Genomic DNA, 12,299 nt, shown 5'->3' on the forward strand with positions numbered 1-12,299 from the left:
AATCTATTAATCTGAATTATTTGCTTTGTACATGTAACTCTTTTAATCCTGTTGTAATCTTTTATTTTGCTATGTGACGTTGAACAAAACTCACTTGCCCAGGACAGCTGAATTATGTTGATAGGGGAGCAAATAAACAACACAATTGCTCATTAAAGCAAGCAGTGTTTTGAGCTTTACATGTATGTACATGTATCATGCATCTATTTCAATTCTCGCTCGCTATCAAGAATTGTTAGTTTTTCCTTTGTAAAGACTTTGGGCAAGTGCAATTTATATTCGGCTAAGGGTTTTTGAAGGCCAAATCGCCCAATTAGGTTTTCCATTTGAGGCATCCATCATCTGTGTAATGACTGCATTGCTGTGAGCAATTGATTTCAAGTAGATTCACAGCCCTCTAAATCTCATATATTATTAAATTATTCCACGAAAGTTATATATCGGTAAGAGTTATATGTGAATATATTTACTGAATGTTAATGTGTACTGTATACTCCATGCATGCACATGTATCATACAGTTTATATTAAAGTAAATACTGTTTGCAATGCACTGTCTTAGGATGAAGTATACTTGTTTTAAGAGCATTTTATCCATTGTGTGTGCCTGCATGACTGTTTACAGCACTTGTGTGAAATATATTATTCATCAGCAAACTATATACAGTACTTTGTGTATTCATTGTTAGCATAAGTAAATTATTCAAGCATGTTTTAGTTACCAGCAATATATTGAAATTTGAAGTTTATTTGTTCCACATTTTGAAATAATTATAATGGATGGAAAATATGTACGAACTTTCGAAATATATAGATATGACAGGTAAGGTAATACAATGTAAAATTTGGGGAGCCTAAATAAAAAGCATAGCTTGTATGTGAATAGGCTCCCGTACTGAGTAACATAATATAGTACCTGGTAGGTCTGAATTAAAAAGATATTGAAAGATTATTGAAAGATATTGAAATATTATAGAGAAGTTCAGAAGAAAGTAATTTGTTACCTGTATTCACTTTAAATGTCAGCTTACTATAGTTTGATGAAATTGACCTGGTTGTTAATGTGTAACTTGAAAGCCAGGTGTAGTGTAAGGCAAAATTAGTTTGAATTTCTGTCCTCATTGAAATAAATTCATTCTACTTTTGAATCAACCCATACCCATATGAATTCCTTCAATGAATCTTGTACAAAATGATTTTGTTTACTTGATTTCTTCTTATGTTATATTAAAATCAAATAAGAACGAGTAATGACATTGTAAGTTCATAAAGTTCAGTGGGGTTATCGAGAGGGACATAGTAATTTACCAATTTGTAAAGCCAGGCTATAGTATAGATACAACTAAATTATAGATACCCTTTGTAAATTTGATGTTTTTTGTATTTTTTGTAGCTCAAGAATAAAAGGAGGACTGATTGAATAAGGGCCTTTGTAGAATACTCTTAGATCTGAGCTTTAATATGTTACATTGTAAAGAAACATAAATCAGGACATGTCAATTTTTCACAAAAGTAGAGAAGTCGCCCGCTTCTCACTTTATCCATTTCTAAAGATATGCAACAAGCTCTCTGCAAAGATCTTGCTCAGTGTTTCCCCCTTTTTGGCCACATTTTTTTTTAAATGTTGCTTTTCCAGCAATTTGTACCTTTCAATCTGATGTTATCTGTTCTGATTTGAATTTTTTGTCCATATCCTTTTGATCGATTCATTAGGCTGTACTTTAAAAAGTAGTACCCCATCCTCTCCCATCAGCTGGGTAAGCCTGTATTCTTACTCCAATTCTTGAATATTCATATTTTTAGACTCTCCCTGTCGGTCGATGATAACGAAGCAGTCGTGGAAGCCTTTGCCAGCCGCAACATGAAGACAGGTGGCATGCTGTTTGTTGGTGGTGTTCCTGAGGGATACGACTTGGGACCTATCACAGTCCCAGCAGCGGCCAGTGAGCCATTCATTGGATGCCTGGCAGATATATCCAGCAAACATAGGTAAGTTATGTCCATGTTTACAACAACATTTGCTGGATTACACATACATTTAGACAACTTTAAATACATTCTTATTGAAATTTGGGCAAAGAAAATACTAAGCAGAGAAAACAATTGTCATATGGACATTTCTCCACAGAATCCATGTTTTACAACAATTTTATATCTATGCTAGAATTATTGTAGATGGAATACACTTTGCTTGCAGATTTTGTGATATAACACATTTGTAGATGCTTTTTCTCAGAGGATTTTACATATAGGGCTCTTGCATACAGATTGTAAAAAGTTCAATCAAGATCCCCTTCCAAAAGAGTTGGTGTGGAGCCCTGTATATAAATATGTACATATTTCATTACTAATCTTGTTTTTGTTTCATTTATTTGACCCAAATTAAGAATCAGTCATTTCTCTCTGTTTGAAAATGAGGTGAAGGAGATTTCACTCATGTTTATGATTTTCATATCACAATCTACTGATGTTCTTGGGAGTAGTATATATGTAAGTAGGTGGTTTATAGCCAATATTCATGCATCTTGGATATATCTGTACCTTATAATAACAGGAAAATCACCTTTGCCAACCGTATGCGTGACTTCAACGCTTTCTACGGATTCTGTGACCTGTCGCTGTCAAGCAACGCCACGGAAGGGGAGGTCACACTCACTTCCCCAGCCCCCACTTCGGCCGCGGGCCCGTCGACGACTCCATCCATGCGCAACGACGGACCTTGCGTCCTGTCGTCCAACCCAGAAGACGCTCCTGAAGACCCGACTAACGAGGGCGCTGTTCAGTTTGGCGTCCTGTCCGACAGCCGCGTGGAGTTCCCTACGCTTAAGTCATCTGAATACAGTAATGGGTGAGTGATGCCTTTTTTCCCCGAATCTTCTTCTTTCTTGAGGGGAAAAAGAAAACCCTTTTTTTTAGTGCTCACTATCACCCCTGTAACACCCCCTCCACCCACATGTACATGTACACACTTATGGCAATAACTAGGTTCATTCACATTGGACCCATCATCCTTGACAACAATTTTGTTTCCATTGAAAATGATGTATTTTGCAACATTTTATTAGATAAACTATAATTTCCATTCAACTGATACCTTTCAGGTACGACCTTTCAGTTGCTGTGCGAACCGGTGCCCGCAATGGCATCATCTATTACGCAGCAGACGGTTCTCAGATTGATCTCTTGGCGCTGTTCTTGTATGAGGGTCGTCCCGTCATGGTCTTTAATCTTGGATCAGGGAATCTAAGACTGGAGCCCTTAGATGGCCGCACAATCAATGATGCCCAGTGGCATACGGTAAGAAATCCCTACCCTTTAGAATTCTCGGTCAGTTTTATCTGATCGTAGAGTACCGGTAATGATTTTCAACTCGGATGATAATTTTTTAAACTTTGGAGAAGGGTATTCTAAGACTGGAGACCCATGGCTGCACAGTCAACGATGCCTAGTAGCATAAGATGAACAGTCGATTCCCTCAAGGAAAATTTATGAATTCTGGGTCAGTTTTATCAGATGTTAAATACATCTAAGACTGAAGACCCAAAATGGCCGCACAATCAACCAGTATTTTTATGCCTATGTTTCTATTGTATGTAACACCAATAAGAAACAAATTGCTTTATTATTTTGGACAATAAAATTTGAATCTTGAATTATGAATCTTGAATAATCAAGATTTTCCAATTGTTTCCAGATGGGTTCTTTCACAATGTAATCATATATGACCAGGGGGTGTTTCACAAAGATCCCAAGTTTAACTATTCTCTAAGTTGGACTTAATAATTTTGGAAAGTCGTTAGCATCTTTGAAACTATTTTGTAAAAGTTATTTTAAAAGGCATAAAATGTTGATTCAAATCATTCATACTTTCTATTATCAAGGAGATTTCACGTTCTTGATGTGGAATTTATGAAAAGTCCAAAATACTTGAATTTTCACTTTTGAATATATTTTATTTTAAGGCTACAAATGGCTCTCCATAATTTAAAGTCCAACTTAGAGATAAGTTCGACTTAGGATCTTTATGAAACACCCCCCCCCCCCTATACTCTACTTTATCATTCACTGTAGTATACTTTAAAAAAAAAATATTTGTGCTACAGATCAGAACATTCCGCGACAAGACGAGTGGTGAGCTGTACATCGACGGGGAACTGGTCAATAGCGGTATGAGCACCCCAGGGGCTCGTCTCCTCAAGACTACAACCAACTTCTTCTGGGGCGGACTGAGCAAGGATCTTAACGTCGCCAACAATGACGTAGATGTAAGTCAAAAAGCCAGTTCATAGTTGCAGTCTGAGTTTTAGCAGATTAAGGTCACTGCAGACCAAATTGTGAAATACAAGGAGACAAAATACTGGATACATGCTCACAAAAGTTTTTGTTGTTAAAATTGTCAAAAAGATACAAGCTGTCATATGCTCTCCTTAACTGTTTATCTGTTTTGGACTTTAAGTACTTTATTACATACATATATGGACTAAAACCCAATGGGGACAGCCTTTACACAAAAATTTATATTTTATCTTTCATGACGACATCCAAATTTAAAGAATACAATGAAAGATTTTTGTTAAACATAGTAAAGATGATGACAAAAATTAAAAATAAAAGGATCATAAAAAATTTACAAAAATTTATTTATTGATGATCCTACATGAAATTCAAACTAACATAAATAAGGGTATAATGGCAATTGCAAACAAATACAAAAAAAGGTGAGTGTTAGATTCAAAACTTCAGTGAAGTGTTAAATTATGCGTGAAACTGTTTCAATTGCCTATTTCAGGAAGCTAGCCAGATCGGGCTGCTGGGATGTATGAAAGATTTGACGAACAACGGAGTTGAGTTCGGGGTACGTGCCAACGAGTACGAGATCCAGGCTTGCTCTCAGATCATCGAACCAGGTGTTTACTTCGGTCCTGGCAAGGGATACGTCATCCCTGGTAAGTTATCCGATATGTCGTACAGAGCTGCCAACCATTACGTTTTTCCTGGAATTATTCTGTCTTTTCCTCAAAATTACGGTAGTACGTTTTTATGCCCCTGCTACAAAGTACCCGGAGGCATTATTTCTTCATAAAATTCTTTTTATTTTAATTATACTTTTATTTTGTTGTTGCCAATCACCCTAAAATTAAGGTTAAAACATGTTTGAAGAGAAAAATATTCTCTAAAAGCATGAAATGCCAATAATACCCCCAAAACAATACTCCTATACTAGATGATCAACCTTTTCTGATTGATTCCACAACGTTTCTTTCACAATAAATCGCATGACCAGAACTCAGCATTTATCTTTAACTCACCAACCTTTTATTTCAACCCCTTTCAGACGAAACGTTCATGGTCAACCAGAGGCTGGAGGTCCGCATGTCGATCAAACCTCGGGTCAAATCAGGGGTCATCTTCTCCGTGGCTAAACCCGGGATGGACTTCGCTTCCTTTGAGCTAATCGACGGCCAGGTAAGAGTGAATCGGTCACATGACACTCGTTCTGGGTCCCGTCTTACAAAGAGTTGATATTAGGCGCAACTTATTTGCGATTAATATCAATCGCAACTATATACATAAGAGATTGGGGACTGCAAACTTGCGATTGATTGGAAAACTTGCAATTGATTTGGATCAATCGTAACTCTTTGTAAGACGGGGCCCTGGACATGAAATGTATGCTGCCCCCAAGAAGGCTGTCACTGCCATTGACAGTACATGGTGCTGACAGCCTCCTTGCGGGCGGTTGACGAAATCTACATTTTGTTGTTTTTGGGCTCATTATTACTTCTCACATTATTGATGTGAACGACGTTTTTTTAAAGCCCCACTGCACTACGTATAGCTACTTGCGCCCTCTATACAGTGCGTCCCAGAAAAAACGAAACCGAGAAGTATCAATGTTTTATCATAACCTAATTACAACCATAATTAATGATTAATGATTAAAAGCAATTTGAAGGAAGGAAACCAAAAAGTAATTTGGCGGGCGGTATCTGAATCTCAAAGAAAAATTCATTTTTCTAGAAAGTTCATTTTCTGCTCTTTTATATGATACCTCAATCAAGAAAAATGAGCCAGGAATAACAAAGTTCTGTTTGTTTAAAGTAGCCCTTACATTTTCATAATTTTAACAAACTAATTCGTTTTTAGCGGGTGCCTGCTGTAGCAAAAAGCAGATTTGACGAAAGACTTAACTCCGTTTCGTTGACAATCGGCCATGCATGAAGACTCGTCTACGGCTGATTGTCAACGAAACGGAGTTAAGTCTTTTGTTAATTTTGTTTATTGATACGGCAGGCAGCCAGTGAAAACGAATTTGTTTAATAAAATTATGGAAATGCAAGCACTACTTTAAACAAACAAAACTTTGTCATTCCTCGCTCATTTTTCCTGATTGAGGTGTCATATGAAAGGGCAAAAACTCAACTTTCTAGAAATGTGAATTTTTCTTCGAAATTCAGATACCGCCCGCCAAATGTCTTTTTGGTTCCCTTCCTTCAAATTGCTTTTTATCACTCATGTGTGTAATATGCATTATCTGAGTAGCATCACATGAAAGAGAAGACTCTAAGCTTTCCAAATATGTATCATTCATTAATTATAGTTGTGATTAAGTTATGATAGAACATCGATACTTCTCGGTTTCGTTTTTTCTGGGACGCACTGTATAGCAAATAATGCCTAATTGGTGTCTGTTGGTCCCCCATGATCCTCTTTTTCAAATGTTTAATAATTGAGAGCTGATTTGATGAGATAACCACCTGTCAGTGACCTTGCAGGGAGGTCTAATCCCCCCTGGCCAAACCAGTGCAGACGGGCTTTAAAGGAAGATGAGCTTTTAAATCTTTCAATTCGCAACACTGAATTGCTTTCCTGTACAACTTGGCATTTCTTTCAATCTTTAACATTGTTCCTGTCTACCGGTATGTTTATGCTTCAGGTACATGGCTGTTTATTAAGAAAAAATAATGATAGACTACCAAGACGTAGCCTGGATTAAGTCCCTTAAAGAATCACAGTTAATTTCATCTCCACAGAATCAATTGTATATCAATAATGATTATAATAAATAGTAACTACCGTAACAATTAATGTCATGCTACAGATGGATACAGTGCATGGTAAGATACAATTTCTTGCTGCAAGATTCAAGATACAATAGATTTTTGGGGATTAATTGTTATTACATTTTTATGTTACAAGGCCCAGGTATGTTCCTTTCTCTAAAATATTTGAAAGAAATGCCATGGGTAAGACGCCAAAGATGGGTATAACATGGGCTGTCTCAAGAACTTTTTTAAAGTTGGAAATAGGGAAAAAAACTCCAGTCCTGAAATGGATTTAAATTTTTTTTTTTTTTTTAACTTGAATTTTCTTCTACAGCTCTTCTTTAGAGTAGAGAATGGTGCTGGCAAGTTTGAGGCTACATACATGCCTCCAGAGGGCAGCGCATTCCTGTGCGACGGCAACTGGCATGATCTTCTAGGTAAATATCAAGATGTACATCAAAATGTTCAGAAAAATGTGGGCTTTCCAGGAAACACAGACTTACCTCCACCCAACACCCCATTGAAGTCAATGGACTTAACTCCTGAGGCCCAATTGCCCAGTGACACATAAACCACTTTTTCTCAAAATGGCCAAAATGGAGTTACGTCTTTGTGTCACTGACCCCTCGACATGTACATGGTGGTATATTTCATTCTCTTGTACTACCCCGTCGTTCTTTCCTTCTCTCCTTCTCTTTCTCTCCCTCTCTTTCTCTCTCTCTCTCTCTCTGAAAATGAAAATAACAAGAAACATGCATTCAAAAGAATAATTAACCAGACTGGTCGTTAAAAATACCATTTAATAGTATGCCATATGTAGAATCAAAATAAAATATACATTACAAAAAAATAATATCCGTAGTCCTGAACATAATTTTCTCACAAATATACTACAAAAGCTACAGGCAGAATGCTTTTATTGTGAAGGGGGAACATTTTGTTAATTCTCTGCTGTATAGCTTATTGATGTATTCATTTAAAAATGTCCGATAGAAAAGTACAAGCTGAAGATGAGATAAGGAATAATAATTTACGGAACTGATGAGATTTAAAAAGGGCATGTAATGTTATCAATATGAACATAATTGGAGATAGAAATGCATCGGAGTGTTGGCTCAGTCAGTAGAGCGTCCGCCTCAGAACCGGGAGGTCGTGGGTTCGAACCCCGGCCGCGTCATAACAAAAGACGTTAAAAGATGGGAGTTGTTGCTACCTTGTTTGGCGTTCAACAATAAGGGATAGAGCAACGTCGATCTGGCGCTGCTCAGTGGCTGCCAGGCTCACAATCAATTGGGCAAAAAGAATTTCTGTTTCGGTTTAATAAAATTTGGAGTGGACTATTAGGCTATTATTATTATTATTATTATCAGTTTAGAAAAATATTTGACAGTTGGGTGGAAACAAAAAACAATTACCATCAAAGTTATTCACGGAAAGTGAACCTTAAGTGACTGGGTAACTTTGCCTCAGATTCTGAAACAAAATCCTGGATTTAGCTCATGCTCCAATTATAATTATAAACCTTTAGGTCAGTCAGGAATCCCATGACTTTTACAAGCCAATCGCCTGTCTGATTATCAAGATAGTTATGATTGGAAATCGAAATTTCATTTTTTATAACACCACAGTCTATTGGGGAAAATGAGTATGGTAAAACCGGTCACTCAAAGGTTTTTACTTTTTTGAGGCACTTCATGATCATTTTGAAGCGCAATTTTTTAGGGCTTCAATATTACACCATATCACAGACACTGATAACACATAGGGCCGTGCATCTCAGATCTAACATTGTTAAATGATGCCTTTAATGAAACTAATTGTACTATCCCATCTCTCTCTTTCCCTCTCTCCTTATCCACAGTGAACAAAGAGGGCTCTTTCATCCGAATCACCGTCGACGGAGACGAAGGTGACCAGGTGGAGGGACCAAGTGGAGCCACGGCCGCCAACACCAACGATCCTCTCTACTTTGGTGGAATCCCAGGTAAATATCACTTTAACTCTTATCCTGCCATAATGAATACAGCCCAGTGCCACAGGGCTAATCCCCGTTGTGCCAAGCCACAAATCCCCCTGTGCCAAGTTTATTTTGAGATAATCTGATAATCTGATGGTGCGATCAATTACGCGTGCGAAGCACTCAGCACAGTACAATGAGCATAAACAAAACTGCTATTAAGAATGCGAGCATGCATGCATAAAGCAGCTAAGCTGTGGCTCGCTCGCGTGAATTAAGCAGCCAATCAATAGCGTGCACACGTGTACAAAGCACTATAACAGTAGCGTGTATGCGGCCTTATGGCAGGATACGAGTTAAGCGGGACTGCACTACTTATAGCTACTTGCGCTCTCTATATAGCAAACAAAGCATAAGCGGTGACCATTGGTCCCCCATGGTCCCCCTTTCTCTTATGTTATTTGAGAGCTGATTTGATGAGATAACCACCTGTCAATGACCATGCAGGGAGGTCTAATCCCTCCTGGCCACTCTAGTGCAGATAGGCTTTAAAGGGCATTGCTGGGACTTGCACTGTGAAAATCCCAAAGCTTGTAAAAGGGCCAAAATGTTGTAAACAAATCATAATTGAAAACTTTCATAAAAGCATGGTGGCAAAAATAATCATTGTTAGTATTTGCAACTGGCAGTGTTTTATTCACCCCATTTGTTGTGTACAAAATGAGGACTTCAATTTTCACTCATAGAGAGAAAGCCACAGAGTCTTTTGATCTTGGACTCGTTTCACAAAGCCTTTTTTCAATGGCAAATGTCAAAAATCAGTGACAAATCTGCTGATAGCCAATCAGAAGCAAGGATTTCAGTAGCTTATAACAACAACTGTCATTTTTCACTGATGACAAGTTTTGTGAAACACCCCAGTTCTTGAGGGCTTTCAATCCCTGATAGGGGCTCTAAAAAACCAGCTTCTTGCATGTTTAACCCATTAGCAACAATTGCCCACCTACATGTATAATGAAATGGCACAATATATTTCGATTCATACTGCTGAAGAAAAATTGGATCCAGTCTAGAAAGAGAAGTAAAAAACAAATTGCCCCATGCTATGTCCACTTTTTTCCATTATTGTATTGTGTGTGAAGCCAGGAATTCTGAAAAGGAATAATATTAACAATCCTTGAAATGAATTGGCACAAATTGAGAGATTCAGTGTCAGTGTGTTTTTATGCAAATCAGCAATTTTTAAAACTTTTTCCATAGTAATTGTCAATAAATATACTTTGCAGATTCATGACTTCTTATTAGAACAAAGTAGCAATAGAAGAAAATGGTGGCCTTTGAAATTGAAATTAAAACTTTGAAATACAAATATTTTTTAAAGGGGTTATTAGTGTTATGTAACACAAGCAAAGTTCTTCAATATGACATTTGGAAATCATTGTTTTCTTTACCTTTTTCAAGAGATCCTCAGTAAATTTGATTACAAAGTCTCTTGAAAAATCTCGATTTCAATCTTGTCCATAGTGTATTGAAATGTGGAAACCATCACAATGATGTCATCCAAAAATGAATTATATTTCTATAGTGCATTATACAAAATATGTCTCTATGCGCTTTACATTGTATAATGTAAAAGCTTATTAATTATCCACTTTTGAAAATGCCCTTGAGTTGATTTTTGACATTCTTCACTTCTTTGTTCCTCCTGCAGATGGGGAGGAAGGCAACCATCCTGGTATCGAGCGCAACGCTCACTACGTCGGCTGCATGCGTGACATCATGGTCAACGATGACCTCATCAACATGGCCGACGGTATCTTCGAAGGCGACGTTGATACACGCTCCTGCGCTGCCAACTGAGTGCACCGACGACCACGATCTAGCCCCAAATGCACATGCGCGTTTGTTACTCCTAAACTACATACCAACATTTATCTTTACATATGATGTTAGTTTAATCGATGTTCCCCTCCGTTCTCTCATAAATTTTTTAATATCAAATTTTTACATAATTTTTAGCAAATTTTTAAAGTGAAGAATAATCCCATTTAAATACGAAGACCATTTTGCGTTTTTAATGATTGTAAATTAATTAATAGGATATTGTTTGTTAGGAACGAGAAGGGTTTTAACTATGTCAACATGTAACATGATGGGTTTACACCCTTCTGACTATAAACAGAGGATGTACATGTTTTATTGTTCAGAAGCTCAGGAAAGAGACAAATGGTGCTCACTCTGTATTTTAAGACAGTGTCAGAGCTGCCAACTAGTACGGATTTTCCGTAATTGGTACGGAAATTAACGACCATTACGGAATGTTGTCTCAAATTACGGATTTAAAAAAAAAAAAAAAAAAAAAGATTTTTTTTTTTTTTTTTTTTTTTTTTTTTTTTTAATGAATTAAATATGATTTATCGTAGCGAGTGCTGTGAATAGGAGCCATTTTTCATGATAAACTGTGTTGTGATGACCTGAAATTCAATACTTAACATCTTTGTGTGAGTAAAATCACCAAAAATTTCAGATAATCATGCGTCCGCGCAGTGTTGGCGTGTCGTTTTTTTAGATTCATAGCGCCGCATAAGAAATTACTGATTTATACCCCAAATTACTGATTTTGAGCCTTGTGATTACTGATTTTCTGTTCTGGAGGTTGGCAGCTCTGCAGTGTTTTATTTGCTGAAAGTACTTTGCAAATCCTACATTTTAACTTTGTCATCCTAATTAAGACTCGTACATTGCTTGTGAACATGATAATGTAGATCTCTTGTTCAAGAGAATGTCAAAGTTTAATATCAAGACAACTCAAAATCTTCAGAGAAAGAAAAGAGACTAGCAGAGAGATAGCATATAAAGAAGAAATACATTTTCTACTTACTCATATCAAGGTGCTAAGACTTAAACATACTGAGTGCTGAATTTGCTATCATAAAATGTGACGTTATATATGTAGAGTCGACAACTTTACTGTACCTTTGTGTAAAAGTGAAAAGGTAGATTGCTGTTTAGCAAACCTACCATGGTGCTCTTAACATACTATGCAATTTTTATACTCGTTATCACTTGCTGCCTTTAAATGATGATGTGAAGAAGAAAAAATCATGTCTCGTAATTTAAAAAAAGTAAAGACAGAAAAGTACCCTTTTACAGCTATAATTCCTTTGAAAATGAACTTTTTATATGATATGAGCTTTTATAAGAAATGTTCCTGTGATAATAATCATGTGGTAATACTCGGTAAATACGAGTTTGATAAATGGTATGTATTTTTTGAGTATTTAAAGGACTTTGGAA

General features: G+C 36.8%; 1 protein-coding gene across 1 annotated transcript in view; it reads left to right on the forward strand.

The window, feature by feature from the left end:
* LOC578626 (laminin subunit alpha) overlaps positions 1-11,253 on the forward strand; it is a 101,306-nt gene extending 90,053 nt beyond the window's left edge. The window contains exons 71-79 of the mRNA XM_030983592.1: positions 1,803-1,988; positions 2,554-2,847; positions 3,101-3,296; positions 4,103-4,264; positions 4,789-4,945; positions 5,335-5,465; positions 7,380-7,482; positions 8,907-9,029; positions 10,714-11,253. Coding sequence (XP_030839452.1) covers positions 1,803-1,988; positions 2,554-2,847; positions 3,101-3,296; positions 4,103-4,264; positions 4,789-4,945; positions 5,335-5,465; positions 7,380-7,482; positions 8,907-9,029; positions 10,714-10,862 — 1,501 coding nt within the window. The 3' untranslated portion in view covers positions 10,863-11,253. The remainder of the gene's footprint in view (positions 1-1,802; positions 1,989-2,553; positions 2,848-3,100; positions 3,297-4,102; positions 4,265-4,788; positions 4,946-5,334; positions 5,466-7,379; positions 7,483-8,906; positions 9,030-10,713) is intronic.
* Positions 11,254-12,299: the final 1,046 nt, after the last annotated feature.

Source organism: Strongylocentrotus purpuratus, unplaced genomic scaffold (genome assembly GCF_000002235.5).
Source record: "Strongylocentrotus purpuratus isolate Spur 01 unplaced genomic scaffold, Spur_5.0 spur5_scaffold_13, whole genome shotgun sequence".
Taxonomy (NCBI): Eukaryota; Metazoa; Echinodermata; class Echinoidea; order Camarodonta; family Strongylocentrotidae; genus Strongylocentrotus; species Strongylocentrotus purpuratus.